This window comes from Heptranchias perlo, chromosome 10 (assembly GCF_035084215.1).
Source record: "Heptranchias perlo isolate sHepPer1 chromosome 10, sHepPer1.hap1, whole genome shotgun sequence".
NCBI classification, from domain to species: domain Eukaryota; kingdom Metazoa; phylum Chordata; class Chondrichthyes; order Hexanchiformes; family Hexanchidae; genus Heptranchias; species Heptranchias perlo.
Window position 1 is genome coordinate 49,323,358 of NC_090334.1, and position 21,605 is coordinate 49,344,962.

Below are 21,605 nucleotides of genomic sequence, written 5' to 3' on the forward strand. Positions count from 1 at the left end.
TATATAAATGCAAATCCTTTCCTTTCCTTTAGTACTGAACATGTTATTGGAACTGGCTTTAGAATAAATTTTAAGCAAGGCCTCGTGTCAGTTTAAAAACTTCATAGAATTTAATATGTTAGACTAATTTAGTTAGCAAATCTACCAAGGTATTTCTGTAAAGAGAAATGTCAGGATTTACTTCATGGCATTTTTTGTGCATCATTAATTTTTTTGTGAATGGCAACTTGTCATAGTAGGCACAGGAGGAGGCCATTTGGCCCATCGTGCCTGTGTCGGCTCTTTGAACATAAGAACATAAGAAATAGAAGCAGGAATAAGCCGTACAGTCCCCTCGAGCCTGTTCCGCCATTTAATAAGATCATGGCTGATCTTCAACCTCAACTCCACTTTTCCGCCTGATCCCCATATCCCTTGACTCCCTTAGAGTCCAAAAATCCAACAGTCTCAGCTATCCAATTCATCCCATTCCCCTGCTCTTTCCCCATAGTCCTGTAATGTTTTCCCTTCAAGTATTTATCCACTTCCTTTTGAAAGTTACTGTTGAATCTGCTTCCACCACCCTTTCAGGCAGTGCATTCCAGATTATAACAACTCGCTGCTTAAACAAAAATGTTGCCTCTGGCTCTTTTGCTGATCACTTTAAATCTGTGTCCTCTGGTTACTGGCACTGGAAACTGTTTCTCCTTATTTACTCTATCAAAACCGTTCGATTTTGAACGCCTCTATCAAATCTCCTCTTAACCTTCTCCATTCGAAGGAGAACAACCCCAGCTTCTCCAATCTCTCCACATAACTGAAGCCCCTCATCCCTGGCACCATTCTAGTAAATCTCTTCTACACCCTCTCTAAGGCTTTGACATCCTTCCTAAAGTGTTGTGCCCAGAATTGAACACAATACTCCAGCTGAGGCCTAACCAGTGTTTTATAAAAGTTTAGCATAACTTCCCTGCTTTTGTACTCTGTGCCTCTATTAATGAAGCCCAGGATCGCATATGCTTTTTTAACAGCCTTCTCAATTTGTCATGTCACCTTTTAAAGATTTGTGTATGTGCACCACCTTTAAAATTGTACCATTTAATTTATATTGCCTCTCCTCACCCCTCAAGGCTCGAGGGGCCGTATGGCCTACTCCTACTCCTGCTCCTATTTCTTCTGTTCTTGCATTCAAAGAGCCGGCACAGGCACGATGGGCCGAATGGCGGCCTCCTGTGCTGTACCGACTATGACAAGTAGCCATTCACAAAAAAATTAATGATGCACAAAAAATATCATGAAGTAAATCCTGACACATTCGTTTACATCTATTTGCGCTGTTAATTCATCTACCTTATTACGAATGCTTCATGCATTCAGATACAGTGCCTTTAGATTTGTCTTTTTAACATTTTTAGACATCTTAACATTTTTTTGCACTACGGCCTGCTTGTCTTATTACTGTTTTTTTTTCTTACCTGGACCCTAATTTGTTAGTGCACTCTTCTGTTTGTACGCTCTGTTCCTTCCTGACACAATCTGGTTATCCTTACCCCAATCACTTTCCTGCACTGCTTCCTTATCTTTTCTCTTTAGCATTCTAGATTTCTCTCCACCAGAACCCTTCCACCCCCCTTATTTAGTTGAAAGCCCTATCTACCTCCCTAGTTATTCGATTCGCTAGAACTCTGGTCCCAGCATGGTTCAGGTGTAGTCTGTCCCAACGGAACAGCTCTCTTTCCCCAGTATTGGTGCCAGTGCCCCACGACAAGTATTACATCATACTTCTCTGCATTAAATTTCATCTGCCATGTGTCTGCCCATTTCATCAGTCTGTCTATGTCCTTCTGAAGTCTGTTACTATCCTTCACATTGTTTACTACATTTCCAAGTTTTGTGTCATCTGCAAACTTTGAAATTATACCCAAGTCTAGGTCATTAATATATATATCAAAAAGATCAGTGATCCTAATACTGACCCCTGGGGAACATCACTGCACACTTCCCTCCAGTCTGAAAAACAACCGTTCACCACTAGTCTCTGCTTTCTGTCCCCTAAGCCAATTTTGTATCCATGCTGCCACTGTCCCTTTAATCCCATGGGCTTCAATTTTGCTAACAAGTCTATTATGTCGTACTTTATCAAATGCCTTTTGAAAGTCCACATACACAACATCAACTGCATTACCCTCATCAACCCTCTCCGTTACTTCATCAAAGAACTCCCCCAATCAAGTTAGTCAAACACTATTTTCCTTTAACAAATTTGTGCTGACTTTCATTTATTAGCCCATACTTTCCAAGTGCAAATTTATTTTGTCCCGGATTATTGTTTCTGGAAGTTTCCCCACCACCGACGCTAGGCTGACTGGCCTATAATTGCCAGGTTTATCCCTCTCCCCTTTTTGAACAGGGGTGTAACATTTGCAATCCTCCAGGCCCTCAGCACCATCCCAATATCTAAGTAGGATTGGAAGATTAAGAATATAAGAAATAGGAGCAGGAGTAGGCCATACTGCCCCTCGGGCCTGTTCCGCCATTCACCGAGATCATGGCTGATCTTCAACCTCAACTCCACTTTCCCACCCGATCCCCGTATCCCTTGATTCCCCTAGAGTCCAAAAATCTATCTATCTCAGCCTTGAACATATTCAATGATTCAGCATCGACAGCCCTCTGGGTTAGAGAATTCCAAAGATTCACAACCCTCTGAGTGAAGAAATTTCTCCTCATCTCAGTCTTAAATGGCCAACCCCTTATCCTGAGATTATGCCCCCCAGTTCTAGACTCTCCAACCAGGGGAAACAACCTCTCAGCATCTATCCTGTCAAGCCCCCTCAGAATCTTGTACGTTTCAATGAGATCACCTCTCATTCTTCTAAACTCCAGAGAGTATGGGCCCATTCTACTCAATTTCTCCTCATAGGATAACCCTCTCATCCCAGGAATCAATCTAGCGAACCTTCGTTGCACTGCCTCTAAGACAAGTATATCCTTCCATAGATAAGGAGACCAAAACTGTACACATTACTTCAGGTGTGGTCTCACCAAAGCTCTGTACAATTGTAGTAAGACTTCCTTACTCTTGTACTCCAATCCCCTTGCAATGAAGGCCAACATGCCATTTACCTTCCTAATTGCTTGCTGTACCTGCGTGCTAACTTTTTGTGTTTCTTGTGGCCAGAGCTTCTGTAATTTCCACCCATACTTCCCTCAGTAACCTAGGATGCATCCCATCTGAACCGGGTGACTTTTCTACTTTGAGTACTGCCAATCTTTTAAGAACCTCCTCTTTATCAATTTTTATCCTATCCAATATCGCTGCTACTGCCTCCTTTACTGCGACAATGGCAGTATTCTCTTCTCTAGTGAAGACATATGAAGTATTCATTTAGTGCCTCAGCCATGCCCTCTGCCTCCACAAGAAGATCTCCTTTTTTGTCCCTAATCTGTCCCACACTTCCTTTGACTACCCTTTTACTATTCATATGTTTATAAAAGACTTTTGGGCTCCCTTTTATGTTAGCTGCTAATCTATTCTCATACTCTCTGTCCCTCTAATTCCCTTTTTTAGATCTCCTCTGTACTTTCTGTATTCATCTTGGTTCTCTACTGTATTATGAACCTTACATCCAGCATAAGCCTCCATTTTCCATTTCATTTTAATCTCTATATCTTTAGTCATCTAAGGAGCTCTAGCTTTGGATGCCCTTCCTTTCCCTCTCATAGGAATGTGTCCACTCTCTACCCGAGAAAAAACTCCTCCTTGAAGGCCTCCCATTGTTCAATTACTGCTTTGCGTACCAATTTTTGATTCCAGTCCACCTGGGCAAGATCCCTTTTTAACTCACTGAAATTTGCCCTCCTACAGTTAAGCATTATCACATTTGATTGTTCCTTGTCCTTTTACATAACTATTCTAAATCTAATGATATTATGATCACTGTTCCCCAAATGCTCCCCCATGCCCCACATGAAACATGCTCCACCTGCCCCACTTCATTCCCCAGCACTGTTCCCTCTCTGATTGGGCTGGAAACACACTGTTCCAGAAAGTTCTCTTGAACACATTTCAGGAATTCCTCCCCCTCTTTGCCCTTTACACTGTTACTATCCCAGTGTATATTGGGATAATTGAAGTACCCAATTATCACTACTCTATAGTCTGTAATTTGCCTGCAAATGTTCTCCTCTATCTCCTTCCCACTATTTGGTGGCCTGTAGTATATACCCAGAAGCATAATAGCTCCTCTATTGTTCCTTCATTCTAACTAAATAGATTCTGTCTTTGACCCCAAAACTACATCATCCCTTTCCAGTGCTTTAATAGTTTCTTTGATCAATACAGCCACCGCCCCCCCATTTCCTTCCCTGTTTTTCCTGAATACCTTGTAGCCAGGAATATTAAGTACCCAATTCTCCCCTTCTTTGAGCCAGGTCTCTGTTATTGCCACTATATCATAGTCCCATGTGGCGACTTGAACCTGCAGCTCACCAACCTTATTTACCACACTCCGTGCATTTACGCGCGTGCACTCCAATCTCATCTTAGACTGCCTCGCATTTGCCCACTGACTGATCCCTCCTATTTCTGAACTATTCTTTACTCTAGTGCTACTTGTCCCTCCCAGTCCTCTGTGCATCTTGATTCTCCTTTCCAGTGTTTCCTCCTAGTGCCCATCCCCCTGCCAAATTAGTTTAAACCCTCTCCTACAGCACTAGTTAATCTTTCTGCAAGGACATTGGTCCCAGCTCTGTTGAAGTGCAACCCATCCATCTTGAACAGATCCCTCCTGCCCCAGAACTGGTCCCAATGCCCCACAAATCTGAAGTCCTCCCTCCTGCACCATTGCTCCAGCCACGCATTAATCTGTCTTATCCTACTATTCCTATACTCATTAGTGTGTGGCACTGGGAGTAATCCAGAGATTACTACCTTTTGAGGTCCTGCTTTGTAACTTCCTTCCTAGCACCGGAAACTCTGGCTGTTGGATCTTGACCCTTTTCCTTCTTATGTCATTGGTTCCCACCTGGACCATGACTTCTGGCTGTTCCCCGTCTCCCCCCTCAAAATGTTCTGCACCCTCTCAGTAATGTCCTTTACCCTGGCACCAGGGAGGTAACACATCACGCGGGACTCACGTTGGCGGTTGTAGAAGCGCCTGTCTATCTCCCTGACTATCGAATCCCCTATAACAACTGCATTTCTTTTGCCCTCCCCCTGTGCAGCTGAGTCTCCCACGGTGCCATGGATTTGCTCCTGACTGCACTGCCCCGAGGTGTCAACACCCTCTCTGGTATTCAACACTGAATACTGATTTGTGAGTGGCATGCTCCCAAGGGATTCCTGCACTGCCTGCCTGTTCCTCCTAGTCTGTCTGGTGGTCACCCATTCCCTCTCTGCCTGAATTTTCTGTAGCTGCAGAGTGACCACCTCCTGAAATATGCTATCCACAAAGCTTTCAGCTTCCTGTAAGCACTGCAATGACTCCAGCCGCCCCTCAAGCTTAGAAACTCTGAGCTCGAGCAGTTGTCAACACTTCCTGCACATGTGGTTTTCCAGGACACGTGAAATGTTCTGGAGTTCCCACATGGCACAGGATGTGCATACAATGGGCCCCAGCTGTCCTGCCAAGTTAGCTAACAGTTACTTAAACTGTTTGTTTAGCTTTAAGGCACTTTACTGTTTATCTGACACTAACCACTAAAAACCACCAACCAACCACTAAAAAGCACTAACCACTAAACACAATATCCACTAAAAACAGTTACCCAATAAACTAAATACTTATACTGACTTACCCTCGGCGCTAAAGGGTATTATGCTCTTAATAATTAAGATAAATGAAACAATTACCCCTAATTCCTTGGCTCCTCCGCTCCTCACTCTGTGCCCACTATTAGGTCACTTTTTGAGTTTTCCCCTCTGTTTGTTTCCCCTCTGGGAAAGACTCTGGGTCTCCCGATAAGCTGTGCTGCTGCTGCTCTTGCACTCCGTTTAAATCTGCTAACCAGGGTCTCCCGATTGTTACCTTGTTAATTTTAAAATTACTTCCTCATCTTTTAACAATGAGACTTCATTGTTAGACACTAGGTTCCTTATGAAAGTACCACACTGGGAGCCATCCGTTTGTCTCATTTGCATGTCTGTAAGCTCAGAAGTATCACTTCAGTAACTACATGATTTTTTTTTAACCACACTTGAGTTACTTTCCTGTCATCAGTCTATGGATTTATTTTGAACATTTTCATGTTTGGAGCAATTGGTTCAAACATTGGGTCTGTGAGGAATTTGTTGTACAGTAATATGTTACATGAACAATCTAAAAATGCTTTATGGTGCAGTGCTTCTATCTTTTAAAACGTGGGGTTATTGAAACAATGTCTATCTATAGTCTAAACTAAAAGTACTGAAATGTTACTTGTTAACCAAAGCAGCTTTAATAGTATAGTGTGTATGGATGTGTGGTTTAATTCCAGGCTCCCATTTTCGTAAACCCACGTCATGACATGAGGTTGTAAACTTCAATGATACCAGTTTCAGCTGCAGTTCAAACATCACTGCCATATGGCTCTGTGGGTTAAGTGAGAAATATTTACTAATAAATGTAGGTTCTCACTGTGAAATATCAATTTTATAAACTACCCAGGGAAATAGTTTGGTAATATAAATTCTCTCCAGAAACAAAATTAAGAAATTAGTACATAATTTATAAATAATAAAGTGCCATTTTGAATATTGTCTAGAACTGAAAGTTAATTATTAGAACTATGACATCAAGGGGTATGGGGAAAGAGCGGGACTATGGTATTGAGGTAGAGGATCAGCCATGATCATATTGAATGGTGGAGCAGGCTCGAAGGGCGAATGGCCTACTCCTGCTCCTATTTTCTATGTTTCTATGACGCAAAGGACATAACTGAAGGTATATTGGGCAGGAATTTGCTGGAGCAGGGTATTTCACGTTGTGCCCGGTTAGTTAGTCTTTTTCCTGCACCCTTCAGTTCAAAGATGTTTTGCCTTGTAAGTTGCTGGAAGTGCAAGCTGATTGCGTCGTGAGGGCAACGGGGCATCTGGGACCCTGGTGAACGATGGGACCAACAGTAAATCTCCTTAAACAATGAGGTTAAGGATTGAGAAATAAACAGAGGAAGGAGGGTGAATTCAATGTCAAATCAGGTACAGAAAAAATGGATTAAGAGAGAGAAGGAAAAAAAGAGACAGTAAGAAAAAAAAAATTGACCTTTTTAAAATCTCCAACAATTCACTGCCTGAGAAATGAGACTCCACAGTTTAAATTGTTCACTTTCTGGGCAGAGTGGTTGATTGGCTGTAATTAACAATTATCACTTTATTAAAAGGGAGCTTACGTTGTTAATTATTAGACTTAACTTTCCGTGGTGAGTTTAATGGGCAATTAATGTACAAATGCAGCAATTTTATGAAAATCACGGGGCAGTTAACCTCGAGATGCTGTTTTCTTGAGGCTAATGTGCAAATCGTCTAGCAATTTGTGGTGATTCACAATTCATGGGGTATCTCTTCTTCACTACAAGTTGCTGGCCGATTTGCACATTAATACTGGCGTGCGTCGTTCACACGTCGTTATTTGTTCTGCAAATTCCGGCCCATTATCTTTCCATATTGGGAGACTGATCAGAGAAATTCTGGAACAGATAAAAGGAATTTTTGAAATGTGAATGTACAGATAATGAAACAAAATGTTCAGGAGCATGTCCTCCTTCCTCCTCAAAGTTCAAGTAGTATTGAACACTTGGACTAGTTGTTCCATAAATTGTAAATGATGATGCCATTAATAAAAGCTGAAGGTGGGCAGAAGCATAGCATAAAGAAAGAACTAGAGGTGTTTAAAGCTAGAAAGTTGTTTAAATAAGTACAATTTGGTTCTTCACTCAAATTTAGAAGATTGTGCTGAAGTGACCTTTTTTACAATTCAAAATCGCATACTAAAAGATTTGAATTTTCCGGTTGCTAACCTGGAAACAATACCCTTAAAATGTAAAAGTAGATGTTCTCTTTGCTTTAATGTCATCTTTTGACTTGGGCACTGGAATGTAGAATAGTTGATTCTGTTTACACAGTTGTTGTATAGTTGTTTTTAGCTGCATGCTGGAATTTGGTTCAGGGGATGGTAGTATCTTGGAAATGTGAGCTTCCGGCTTTCAAAGGCATCAATGTTTATAGCTGCCTTGGTTTCTCTTGTAAATTGTGTTAAACAGCTGTCACGCATTGTCCTTGTGATATTCTAGTGCTGTCCATTTTAACAGACTTCAGTTTTTTTTTCATTGTTTCAGCAAAATGGGGATATGGTGTGGGCATTCTGTGGATACCACCAGACTTTCTTTATTTTTGCAGCTGAGTTATTTAACAGCAGTCTGTGATTAATTAGTTACTTTTATTGATGGTACCTCCATGAAATGTGTAAAACCTAAAAGTCAGGAACCTTTTCAGAGGCCCACCCCACCTAAAAACAACTATTCTCCAATGAGTTTACCCAATGAATAGCAGGCCTGTACAGCCCAGGAAGGTCCTAGATTTGATCCCTGGTTTGTGAGCTAGCAGAGGGCTGCCACAGTTAACCTCAGTGGCTTTTACTAGGGAGGTTGCCACTTCTGATCACTATGCAGAAATCTTTGCTGGAAGTGTGCATTTGTAGATGTCAGGTGAGGACTGGATTGCCCTGCACAGTCAAATAGTGCAGCAGAATAACATTTGTTGCTAGAGGGGAACAAAGAGAGTGTAGGCTTTGTGTTTTAAGATTGAATATTGATAACTTCAGGAGGTGATAAAATGTAATGAGCCCCAGTGGGAAGGGATGACTTGGAAGCCAAAGCTGAGCTGGTAGTTCTAAGACCTGAAAGGAAAAGTGGTGATGGCCACACACTGTTGAAGCTAGCAAAGCATGATGGTGAAACCTGATTATAACAATTTGGCTGACTACCCTTCCAATTTTTTTCCAAGGATTCTTGTGTCTCATGCAGTTCTCTGGCTGAGGGTTAAGTGAACTACTGTCTGCCCTCTGTCAATACAGCTCTGTGAGCACTTTTATTTTACAAAAGTACAACTGATGGGAGACTTCTTGCACTCCCTCTGTTAGCTGCATTTCAAGGTTTAAATGCCTGACATTCGAGGAACCAACAGCATTATAAACCCACAATGAATGTGCTGTTGGATTAAGGGAGCTGGTTTCAAGAAAATAAGTGTATGGAGCTCGTCCCACGAAATTGCGCTGGTGCAGCAACAGGGTCTCTTCATTACACAACAGAGCTCAGTGCGACCAGCAATATTAAAGTAAAAGGGGAAGAGTTTTTGTTTCGAGGTCACTCCATAGACGGGAACAATAATAGACAATGTAAAAGCACCTTCTAAATTACTGCTGGTGTTTGAGACCAGCCTGGGGCAGCTTGCTCTCTTTCCTAGGGGTAGTGTCTGTCCTTGGCTGGGTGCTTTTCTGACAGCACAGCTGAGATCTGGAAGTCTCCATGTGAGGAACTGAATGTATCCTATCCTTCTAGACCTGACCATGTTGTAGCAACTATATTCTCTTGCCAAACACCAGGCCATTTAAAAATGGAGCCTTAAGCAATTCTAAAAATGCTGAGGCTGCTGATTTGTTATTTAAATGTGGAGTTTGCAGAGAAGGAGGAGCTTCAGTTGCCTCTCTTTAATTGATCCATAAAGATGGGTTGCCCCAGTGTCATCAACAGAGAAACAAATTTGCCACGCCACTCTGTTTTAATTGTAAACAATTTTACAACACCAAGTTATAGTCCAGCAATTTTATTTGAAATTCACAAGCTTTCGGAGGCTTCCTCCTTCCTCAGGTGAATGTGGAAACACTCTGTTTTAAGGAGGCATAACTAATAAAACAATTGGAACATAACGTCCAATTTCAACAGAACAAAAAGGAAACTTATAAAACAAAATCATAATGTTATTGTGTGTTTCTATTAGACACTCTATTCTCTGCAGTGGTCACGGAAAGCCTCAAGCATACCGCTGGACACCACATGGTGCCTCTCTAGGGTCATCCGGGCAGAGGTTGCTGATTACAGTTGAAAATAAAGAGTGTGGTTTATTTTTTAAATCAGAGTTTGAGGTCTTTCCTTTACTGTATTAGGCAGTTTTTATAAATGATTATCACTTTCAGAATGTAGTATTAATTTTCTCCCTCTCTGGCTTTTTTGGCAGTGTTGTTGGTATTGACCGAGGATGTATTGATACTGTTGCTTAGATGCCAACTTTCTATTCGTCCTTCACACTTCCAGTCTGTGGTGTAGTCAATAACAGTGCTGTGCGGAGAATTTGCTATGAGTAATATATTTGCATGTCAGACCAATGCAATACAACTTAATGGCTGTCCCTACCATATCGTAGTTAGTACGATATGGATCAGGAACTCTGCGTGGGGATTTGAGAAGCTGTGAAATGACAGCTGTAGAACTTGTAATGAAGTGCACTGCAAGTCAGTATTGCAAGCACCTGAAGAGGGGGGAGGGAAAGGTTATTCCTAATTCAGATACATTTAATTACCTACAACTTATTTCTGTGTCTTTTAACACTATTTCTAAAGTTTCAGTTTCATTGATAAGATCATCAGGAATTTTGGGTCCAGTGTGATACCTTCTGAGCAGTAAAACTTTCTGATTACTCTTAAAAGAGTTGATGAGTGTAGCTCCTGGAATTCTGGCAGGCAAGCAGCTGTGTTTCTCCTATACATATATGGGGCAGCTGTACAACCAGCTGTCGCTTGGTTTGAATCATACAGGCAGGAGCTGCTGTAAATAGACCTGTGTGCAAGTAAGTAACATAATACCTGCTCAGATTCTTAATGGCAGATGAGTTCTGCATTTCTCCACAAACCATATTAAGAACTAAAAACGAATAATTACACCAGATATTAACGTAGATAAAAAGATCAATCAAATCACCCTAAATGTATTGCGACAATTTCAGAAGACTTCTGACTCGTGAGGTCAAAAGAAATGCTTTTTGCATTGAATTTAGATTCGGCAATGGTCTCAACAACAAAAAATTAGCCTAAAAAGATTTTGAACATGGGTGAATGGTGACTGCAGGTTTGAGTATTCATCAGAAGGGTTATATCATTAACTGCATTGATCTTTACTTTAAACTTGTTAGTTCTATACTGGCCTTGCATTTTATGAAATCTATTGCAGTTTTATCCTTTTTACAAATTGATAGTGAGGAAGGATAATTTTTTTTGCAGTGCACTGCATCTGTAATTACAAGATCGGTATTTATGGTGAAATTTTACATTGCATTGTTTCTAGAATATGCCAGTTAAGTATTCATCTTTTTAGCTAAAGATTATGGATCATTTTTATTTCAAAATCATAACTTAAGTATTCTTCATTTTCATGGTAATTTCCAAGATCTGTTTCAAAGTATGACGTGTGGTGCTTTTTTTAACCATTCTTTTTGGATTCACCTATTTCACATTGTACACTTATAACACACCTCCTCTATGACTGTGGTGCACTATCTCTCCCATCCTTCTTGATTATTCTGCAACTTTTGACACGCTCAATCACGCCATCGTAATGTCTCTCCTCAACTGCCCAGCTCTTTGGAACTGGCTTAGTTCCACATTTATCTAACTGGGCATTGAGCATTTCCAGCAATGGTTTCTCTGCACCATCACCTCTGGAGTCCTCAAAGATCTGTTCTTGGCCCCTTCCTCTTCTCATTTACATGCTGTCCCATTTTGACATCATCTGCTGAATTGAGATCAGCTTTCACATGTACGACAATGACACCCAGCTTTATCTCACCACCATCTCTCCCAATCCCAATACTGCCTCTTTGCTGTCAGACTGCTTCTCCATTATCCAGTCTCCATGAATCTTAACTTCCTGCAGCTAAACATTGGGAAGACCAAAGCTATCCTCTTCAGACCCCTGCAATTAATTCTGCTCTCACCACTGAATCAATCCTTCTCCCTAGCGATTTTCTTTGGGTTGAACCAGACCATTAGCAACCTGCGAGTTCTGTTCAGCTCCGACCTGTGTTTCTGTCTCCATATCCTCTTCCTCACAAAGACTGCTTACTTACACCTCCGTAACATTACCCTCCTTGCCCCTACCTCAGTCCATTTTCCACTGAAAGCTTCACACTTGCCTTCATCACCTCTAGACTTGAATACTGCAACGTTCCCATCTTCCATTCTCCACCCTCCATAAACTCCAGCTAATCCAAAACTCTGCTGCCCGTATCCTTTCATGGACCATGTCAGGTTTGCCCATCACCCTTCCTTGCTGACCTCCATTGGTTCCCAGTCTCCAACGTCTCATTTTAAAATTCTCCCTTACTCTGACACTGGCGTCTTGTCATACCTCCCATCCACCCTTTGCCTCACCATTGGTGATCATGCATTCAGTTGCTTCATTGCCACTCACTGGAATTTCCTCCTTAAACCGTTCCACCTCCCTCTCCTCCATTAAGATGTCTTAAAACCAACCTTTTCGACCAAGTTTTAGGCCACCCCTTCTTTGGCTCAGCGCCTGTTTTCTTCATGCCTCTGTGAAGCACCATGGGGCATTTTTCTACATTAAAGGCAGTATATAAATGCATCTTGTTATCATAAACCTTCATGATCTTGAATACTTCTATCAAGTCATCTAGCCTTCTCAGGTCTGGTTACATAAGTCCTAATTTCTTAACTCTCTCTTCATAACTGTGATCCTTCGTCCATGTTAGCATCTAACTGAATCTATGATGCACCTTTTCTATTGCTTTTGATATCCTTCCTATAATGGAATGCCTGTAATTTTCTCAAGTCCTATTTCTCTGCACACATGCACTCAGCTCCTCTGACTCTGGCTTACTGTGTGTCCCTCCCCTTCCTCATCCAGCAGCAGATTCTTCAGACAATATGCCCCTGCACTCTGAAAGTCACCTCCTGCACCCCTGTGCTTCGTCCCCTTTGTCCCCACCTTCAAATGTCTCCTCAAAACCTACTGCTTTGACCACCACACCCTAGGTCACCTCTCATAATTTCCTTCCCACTCCCTGTCCATGTCCTTAAGTGCTTTACAGGAGCTTAGAGAGCATTTGTTATGTGAGAGGTGCCATGTATGTGTAAATTATTTAATTTGACTATGTTAAATGGAGAATCAGCAGCTTTTGGGATGACAAAAAGGATGATATAATTTTTGATAGGTTTTTTTGGACATGAGTGATGTTATCTTATTGTGTATTGATAAACAGTGGAATAAAGCTTGCCCAATGATTGTAGAACTGATGCAGATTGTTTATCCGGTTACCAACAACAGTTACATTTGTAGATAGGAAAGTACCTAACTATTCACTGGATTACTCTTCCTTCCTCGCCAAAAGATTATGCATGAAAGTGAGTAATCCTTATAACAGCTGAAAATAATGTTATATGAATTGTTCACACTTATAGCAATGTTCGATCTTTCAGTTAATCTTACAAGTAATCATATTTGTCTCTCTAATTTATACCACGCCTCCATTTTCTTGTGTTTCAGGTTTTAGAGGATAATGACTATGGGCGAGCTGTAGACTGGTGGGGCCTTGGAGTTGTGATGTATGAAATGATGTGTGGCCGCCTTCCCTTCTACAATCAGGACCATGAAAAGTTGTTTGAACTCATTCTAATGGAGGAGATCAGATTTCCACGCACTTTGTCACCTGAAGCCAAATCTCTTCTCTCTGGGTTGTTGAGGAAAGATCCTAAACAAAGGTGTGTGTCAGCTTTTTCTGGGTTGTAGTAGCCATGTAATTATAAGCAATCCCACCAGCAATGCTTGCAATCCTGAACAATGGCTGCACACTGTCAGAGGCAGAAAGCTGATACTATCAAAGTTAAATTTTAAATTTCAGTTGAGAAATTTGTACATTCTCCTAGCACAACCTCTTTTTGCAATTTCAACTCTAATTTATATTTATACCATCTTCCTTTACAAGTTATGAATATTGTCTCTGCCATTTTAACATGCATAATTAAGTTTTCTGGAAGAAAATACCATTTAAACAAAGGCCTCATCTGCCTGCTTAGGTGGACATAAAAGATCCCATGGCACTATTCAAAGAAGAGCAGTTCTCCCGGTGTCCTGGCCAACATTTTTATCCTTCAGGCAACACCACCAAAACAGATTATCTGGTAAATTACCTCATTACTGTTTGTGGGACCTTACTGTGCCCAAATCGACTGCCGTGATTGCCTACATTACAAGTGACTACAGTTGAAGCGCTTTGGGACATCCAAAGGATGTGAGGGGTGCTAAAAAAAAGCAAGTTATTTCTTTCCATTGAAAAACATATACTAACACTACTATGACTTGGAAACAGTTCATTAATTTACCTTTGAAATCTTGATAATCGAGATAAATATTTGATCGAAATGTAGAATTGAGTTGTTTCAAATTATTTCCCTTATACTTACTTTGTAAAGAATTCCTGATCCAGGTGTAACATGAATATATAACTCTAAACAACTATAAAATATTGCTCATTTCTGGTCAGCAAGCCTGAGGATTGGGAGCAGTTTAGAATTCAGCAAAGGAGAACAAAGAGATTGATTAAGAGGGGAAAAATAGAGTATGAGCGTAAACTAGCAGGGAACATAAAAACTGACTGTAAAAGCTTCTATAAATATGTCAAGAGAAAAAGATTAGTGAAGACAAATGTAAGTCCCTTCCAGTCAGAAATGAGGGAAATTATAATGGGGAACAAAGAAATGGCAGAACAATTAAACACAAACTTTGGTTCTGTCTTCACAAAGGAGGACACAAATAACCGCCCGGAAATGTTAGGGAACCAAGGGTCCAGTGAGAGGGAGGAACTGAAGGAAATCAGTTAAAAAAAAATAGTGCTAGGGAAATTAATAGGGCTAAAGGCTGACAAATCCCCAGAGCCTGATAATCTACATCCCAGAGTACTAAAGGAAGTGGCCCTGGAAATAGTGGATGCATTGGTGATCATCTTCCAAAATTCTATAGACTCTGGAACAGTTCCTACAGGTTAGAGGGTGGCAAATGTAACCCCACTATTTTTTTTAAAAAAAGAGGGAGAGAAAAAAGAGTGAATTACAGACCAGTTAGCCTAACATCAGTAGTCTATTATAAAGGATGTGATAACAGAACACTTGAAAGGGAAATCATGTTAACAAATCTACTGGAGTTTTTTGAGGAGGTAACTAGTAGAATAGATGGGGAGAACCAGTGGATGTGGTGTATTTGGATTTTCAGAAGGCTTTTGATAAAGTCCCACACAAGAGGTTAGTGTGCAAAATTAAAGCACATGGGATTGGGGGGAATATACTGGCATGGATTGAGAATTGGTTGACAGACAGGAAACAGAGAGTAGGAATAAATGGGTCTTTTTCCGGGTGGCAGGCAGTGACTAGTGGGGTACCGCTTGGGCCCCAGCTATTCACAATATATATCAATGATTTGGATGAGGGAACGGAATGTAACATTTCCAAGTTTGCAGACGACACAAAGCTGGGGTGGAATGTGAGCTGTGAGGAGGATGCAAAGAGGCTCCAATGTGATTTAGACAAGTTGGGTGAGTGGGCAAGAACACGGCAGATGCAGTATAACGTGGATAAATGTGAGGTTATCCACTTTGGTTGTAAAAACAGAAAGACAGATTATTATCTGAGTGGTGATAGATTGGGAAAAGGGGAGGTGCAACGAGACCTGGGTGTTCTTGTACACCAGTCGCTGAAAGTGAGCATTCAGGTGCAGCAAGCAGTTAGGAAGGCGAATGGTATGTTGGCGTTCATTGCAAGAGGATTTGAGTACAGGAACAGGGATGTCTTACTGCAGTTATACAAGGCCTTGGTGAGACCACATCTGGAGTATTATGAGCCATTTTGGTGTCCTTATCTGAGGAAGGATGTCCTTGCTATGGAGGGAGTGCAACGAAGGTTTACCAGACTGATTCCTGGGATGGCAGGACTGACATATGAGGAGAGATTGGGTCGACTAGGCTTATATTCACTAGAGTTTAGTAGAGTGAGAGGTGATCTCATCGAAACATATAAAATTCTAACAGGACTAGACACATTAGATGCAGGGAGGATGTTCTTGATGACTGGGGAGCCCAGAACCAGGGGTCACAGTCTCAGGATACAGGATATGCCATTTAGAACCGAGATGAGGAGAAATATCTTCACTCAGGGTGGTGAACCTGTGGCATTCTCTACCACAGAAGGCAGTGGAGGCCAAGTCATTAGATGTATTCAAGAAGGAGATAGATATGTTTCTTAATGCTAAAGGGATCAAGGGATATGGGAAAAAGTGAGAACAGGGTACTGAGTTAGACGATCAACCATGATCATTTTGAATGACGGAGCAGGCCCGAATGGCCTACTCTTGCTCCTATTTTCTATGTTTAGTCCAGTATTTTCCATTATTTTTTGTATATATGCCTTTTCTGAAAAAAAATATAATCTTGTTTAAGACCAGGGAAATATAGACCAATTAGCTTAACATCAGTGCTAGGAGAGATAATGGAATCCTTACTCAAACATGTAACAGAAAAACATCTAGAAACTGAAAATATAATAAAGATTGGTTAAGCTTGACCAACCTTATTGAATTAACAGAAGTAACAAAGGGTAGACAAGGGTAATGTAGTAGATGTAATATATTTGGATTTTCAAAAGGCCGTCGATAAGGTACCACATAGTAGACTCATGACTAAGGTCAGAGCATGTGGAGTCGGGACAAGCAGCTGAATGGATAGCAAGCTGGCTACAAAACAAAACTGAGTATGGGTTAAAGGTAGTTACTCAGACTAGCAAAAGTTGGGAAGTGGTGTTCCATAAGGATCGGTGCTGGGACCACTGTAATTCACCCATTTACATAAACAATTTGAACTTGAGAATCGGAAGTACAATTTCAAAATTTGCGGATGACGCCAAATTGGGGGTATAGTTAATACTGAGGAGGATTGCGAAAAAGTACAGAAAGATATTAAACTTGCAGAATGGGTGTGTAATTGGCAAATGAATTTCAATATAGATAAGTTTGAGATGGTACATTTTGGTAGGAAGAATAAGGAGGCCACATACTGCTCGGAAAAGTCTCAATGGGGTAGAGGAGCAAAGGGATTTTGGGGTACAGATAGACACACAAAACACTAAAAGTAGTGATGCAGGTTAATAAGGCCATAAAAAAGCAAACAAAGCACTGGGGTTCATTTCTAGAGGGATAGAATTGAAAAGCAGGGAAGTTATGTTAAACTTATATAGAATGTTGGTTAGACTACACTTGGAGTGGTATGAACAGTTCTGATCTCCATATTATAAAAAGGATATAGAGGCACTGGAGAAGGTGCAAAAAAGATTTACTAGGATGATACAAGAACTGTGAGGTTATACCGATCAGGAAATGACAGAACAAGGAAAAGAAGGATATGTTGATGGGGTTAGATGAAGAAGCGTGGGAGGAGGCTTGTGTGGAGCATAAGTACCGGCATGGACCTGTTAGGCAGAATGGCCTGTTTCCATGCTGTACATTCTATGTAAAAATACAATTGTAGTCTAATTGATTAAGTAGGCTGAGGAAAAAATGACATTAGGCCATTTTAATATTACCTCCCATTTTAGTTTTTTGTTCTTGGTTCCTCCATGATGTACACTGTTCCCTGGCAAAAAGGTTTGTTAAATTTTGGCTTATGGCTCTGAATCACCCAGTTAGTCATCCCATTTCCCTCCCTCAGGGAAGTACTTGCTACTGTTTCCCAGAGAGCCCATGTTCCGTGTCACGGCTATCTTTGAGTGCTGCATGGTGGGTGGTTCACCCAGTGTTGTTGAGTGGGAATCTGTTCTTGGGGATATAAAGTAAAACTACCTCAGAAGATTTGTTATCACCAGTGTCAGCTTGGCTCGGTTGGTAGCACTCTCACCTTTGGGTCAAGCAGATTGAGAGTTCAAGCTATACACCAGGACTTGAGCACTCAATTTAGCTTAGCATTTCAGTGTAGTATTGAGCAAGTGCTATGTTGTCAGAAGTGCTAATCTTCAAATGAGACATTAAACTGAGGTCCCTTATGCCTGTTCAGGTGGATTTCCAAGGCACAATTTAAAGAAGAGCAGAGATTTCTCCCAATATTCTGGCTGACATTCCTTCCTCAGTCAGTAGAACCTAAACAAATCAGATTAACTAGTCATTTATGTCAATGCTAGTGCAGAATAATATTGCTGATATGATGGCTATTGTGTTTGCCTACATCACAACGGTCAACAAAAGTAATTCATTGTAAGAAGTGATTTGAAATGTACATATCCATATGATTGCTTTCTTTCACCAAAATGTTGGAAGTTGCAAAATGCTGAATCAGTGATATTTTAACCTGGCAGATCTACTTTGCAACTGAATGAGCTTAAATTACATCAGGCTAATTAATATTTAAGTTCTACTTTCACCCATGTGTGCATGTAAATTCTTATTAGGATATTATTTGGCTCAGTGTAAAAAAATTTTCTTGTGCCTCTGAAGTGCCGTGAGCCATTTTTTCTATGTTAAAGGCGCTATATAAATGCAGGTTGTTGTTGTATAATCTGTTTTCCTCACTAGGTTGGGTGGTGGCTATGATGATGCAAAGGAGATAATGCAACACAAATTCTTTGCTGGAATCGACTGGCAAGACGTCTATCAGAAGAAGGTGATGAAAAAATGTTCTATTTGATCTAGTCATTCAGTTTAAACTATAGATGTGCAGTTTATTGAACCAAAGGGGTCTGAATATGTCCATTTGAAGATGGGCATATTCAGTTCAGTTCCTCGTGGGCATTGATCTAAAAACCAAAACTGCCCTAACTTGGCACTGGTCGGCAATGTCCTTCAGATAGGGCTAAGAATGGCTTGTGTGGGAAATGGAACCATTGCCACACTGTTGCAGTATGGGGTACTCTTCTTGGGTTACAGCTGAGATACATTGTTGGGGCAGAGTAAAGGGAGCTTTACTCTACATATACTGTAGCTGTGCTATACCTGAGCTGGGAGTACTTGATGCCGACACTAGATTCTTGAAATGGAAGGTGTTCCTTTCCCCAGCACTAACATTCCTCGCATTGATGATCGTAAAAACAAGAACTTGTGTGTTTAATCTTGGATTAAAGCCCACATGCTGTGTTTCTGTGATAGTATGCTGTGCGACTAAATTATCACCATTTCTATTCCAGTATTAACTGCAATTTGTGTAATTGGATTGTTTCGTTATGGTGTAAACACAATAAAAAAAAATGGCATTTTGTACATTCAACAGCTTACTCCACCATTTAAGCCTCAGGTAACATCTGAGACAGACACAAGGTATTTTGATGAAGAATTTACAGCACAGACAATAACGATCACGCCACCTGATCGAGGTATTCTGACTTGCATTTTTTGTATATTTTTGAGCCTGTCAAGATGAAAGAACAGGAGTATTTTTCAATTTGTGCTCAATAAATGTACTGATCGGTTCCAATATGGGAATAGATGCTTTGTGAATTTCCTTACATTGTTCTGTCAAAACCCTAATCTCAGAAGTTATCCAGTGATTACTTTAAATGTGTGTCTGAAATGATTAGTCAAACATTTTAAAATATAACACTTGTGTTGTAAAATGACCTGTGACTGCAGTTATTGATTAGGCTCTTATGTTGAACAGATGGCAGTATGGAATCCATAGACAATGAGAGAAGACCACACTTTCCCCAGTTTTCTTACTCAGCCAGTGGAAGGGACTGAACTCGACTGTCTGCAAAATAATCATTGAGCAAAGAAAGCCAGATTGAATTTTAAGGACTTCATATTATCAGAAACACGTATGAGAGGTTATCAATCTTATCTGGTTGGTTTGTCCTACAACATCATGTTTGTAGGTAATTTGAAAAAAAAATGTTAGCTGTTTCTACAAACTCTTTCCTTCATTTGTGATATGATTATGGAAAATTAGCTACTTTTTAAAACTGAAATCCTGGCTCCTATGCAAAGTGACTTAATTTGAAGTGAGCAGTCATGACAGCATGCATTTAGAATGCACGAGTATCATTTTGATTGACAGGAGAGTGGTAACTGATACTTTGAACTGAACTCTCTATTATCTCTAAATATTTATGGTCTGTATTGAAGGTACCTAACTTATCAAATAGATTTAAAATTCTGTTTCGGTAAACCACTCATTGTAATTGGTTTCTTGCAAGATATTTTCTTACCTATAAAAGCTAGGTAATGATCCATTCCTGCTCTCTCTAATGGTAACATGTATGAAAGATCTGACTAATTTAGTAGCTAGTTCAACAAGTAAACCTCAGACAATTCACTAATCTTACCGGTCCGATGTACTATAAAGGTCAAAATATGCAGTAGTCCCGAGTCCAGCCAGAGCTTCGCCTGCAATTTGTTTACCTCTTCTAAAATGTGCGAACAACAAATGGCCTCAGTGAGGCACAGCAACAGCTGCAGCAGCAGGAACTTTGCTGTAGTTTGTGGAAAAAAAATCTGAATCTGGAACAAGATCTTTAGATTTCAGTTTTAAACACCTACTGAAATCTGCCACTGAAGGATGCAACTTGTTTTTTTTTAAAAAAAACACTTTACTGACTGAAATACACTCTATATAGTATTATTTTGTTCTCATGCCAGTACCCTTGCTATTTCTTTGACACTTGCTGGGCATCATTGGACTTTACTTTCATATTTTGCTAGTGTCATTTATCAGTGTTTTTGATCAATTCTGTCAATACCACCTTTAGCAATTTGATATTTGACAGTGAATGTTGAGGATTATTGTTTCCCTCTTTGTAAATGATTGTCTTGAAATGGAGCAGAAAAATATCTGTCTTAATGTGTCCAAACTGTAAAGAATCTGTTCAGTCATCAGTCACATTCCCTTAAGGTTGCTTACTTCCATTCTAGTTCCATTAAAACAGCTGTGCTGAAGCTGCAGGATTGAGCTAGCAGTCAGTACAGCATTCATAGAGTGAATGTTCTACGAACGACAGCATTTAAAACACTCAGTATTTCCTGTTCCCCTCATAGCATTGGAGGGTCCAAGATAACTTCCTAACTGGGTGTTGGTAAACAAATCTAGTTACCACAATTTTGTACACTGTACTGTAGTATTTTTACATGTATAATACCCTTTTTCTTCAAAAATGTACAAATAAAAACAGATAACATCTGAAGTCTGTTTTCTTGTTTGCATGCTGACCATTCCTTCTCATTTTAAATTTTAAATAAACTTACTAGATGGACAGTGTTCCTAAGGTCACACAAAATGTTAAATCTATTTATTTTTAAGAATTTTGCAAATCTTTTGGGTTCAAACAATGGATACCTATGTGAATTCAGGAAAAAATAGATTAGCTATTGATGTAACAGGGAGGAAGAGATAGATAATCATGATCCAGTAGCAGAAATATCCAGCAAGTTTGTAACCTGCACAGTTGCATCACCATTTGCAGTACTTGACAGAGCTTTTCACTGTGCTTGATTGCACACTAATCATCATATTTATTAAACTCTCCAGTTAGTACCAGGCAGCACCCATAATATACATTAATTGTAATTGACCAGTTAGATTTGGTCCAAATAGGGAAAAACTCAAACATGAATTTCTA

The 21,605-nt window shown here is 40.3% G+C and overlaps 1 protein-coding gene across 5 annotated transcripts in view; it reads left to right on the top strand.

The window, feature by feature from the left end:
• akt1 (v-akt murine thymoma viral oncogene homolog 1) overlaps positions 1-21,170 on the top strand; it is a 95,483-nt gene extending 74,313 nt beyond the window's left edge. For all 5 annotated transcript variants that reach the window (XM_067991685.1, XM_067991687.1, XM_067991688.1 and 2 more), the window contains 4 exons: positions 13,513-13,727; positions 18,574-18,661; positions 19,265-19,367; positions 19,652-21,170. In XM_067991685.1, coding sequence (XP_067847786.1) covers positions 13,513-13,727; positions 18,574-18,661; positions 19,265-19,367; positions 19,652-19,731 — 486 coding nt within the window. In that variant the 3' untranslated portion in view covers positions 19,732-21,170. The remainder of the gene's footprint in view (positions 1-13,512; positions 13,728-18,573; positions 18,662-19,264; positions 19,368-19,651) is intronic.
• The last annotated feature ends 435 nt before the right edge of the window (positions 21,171-21,605 follow it).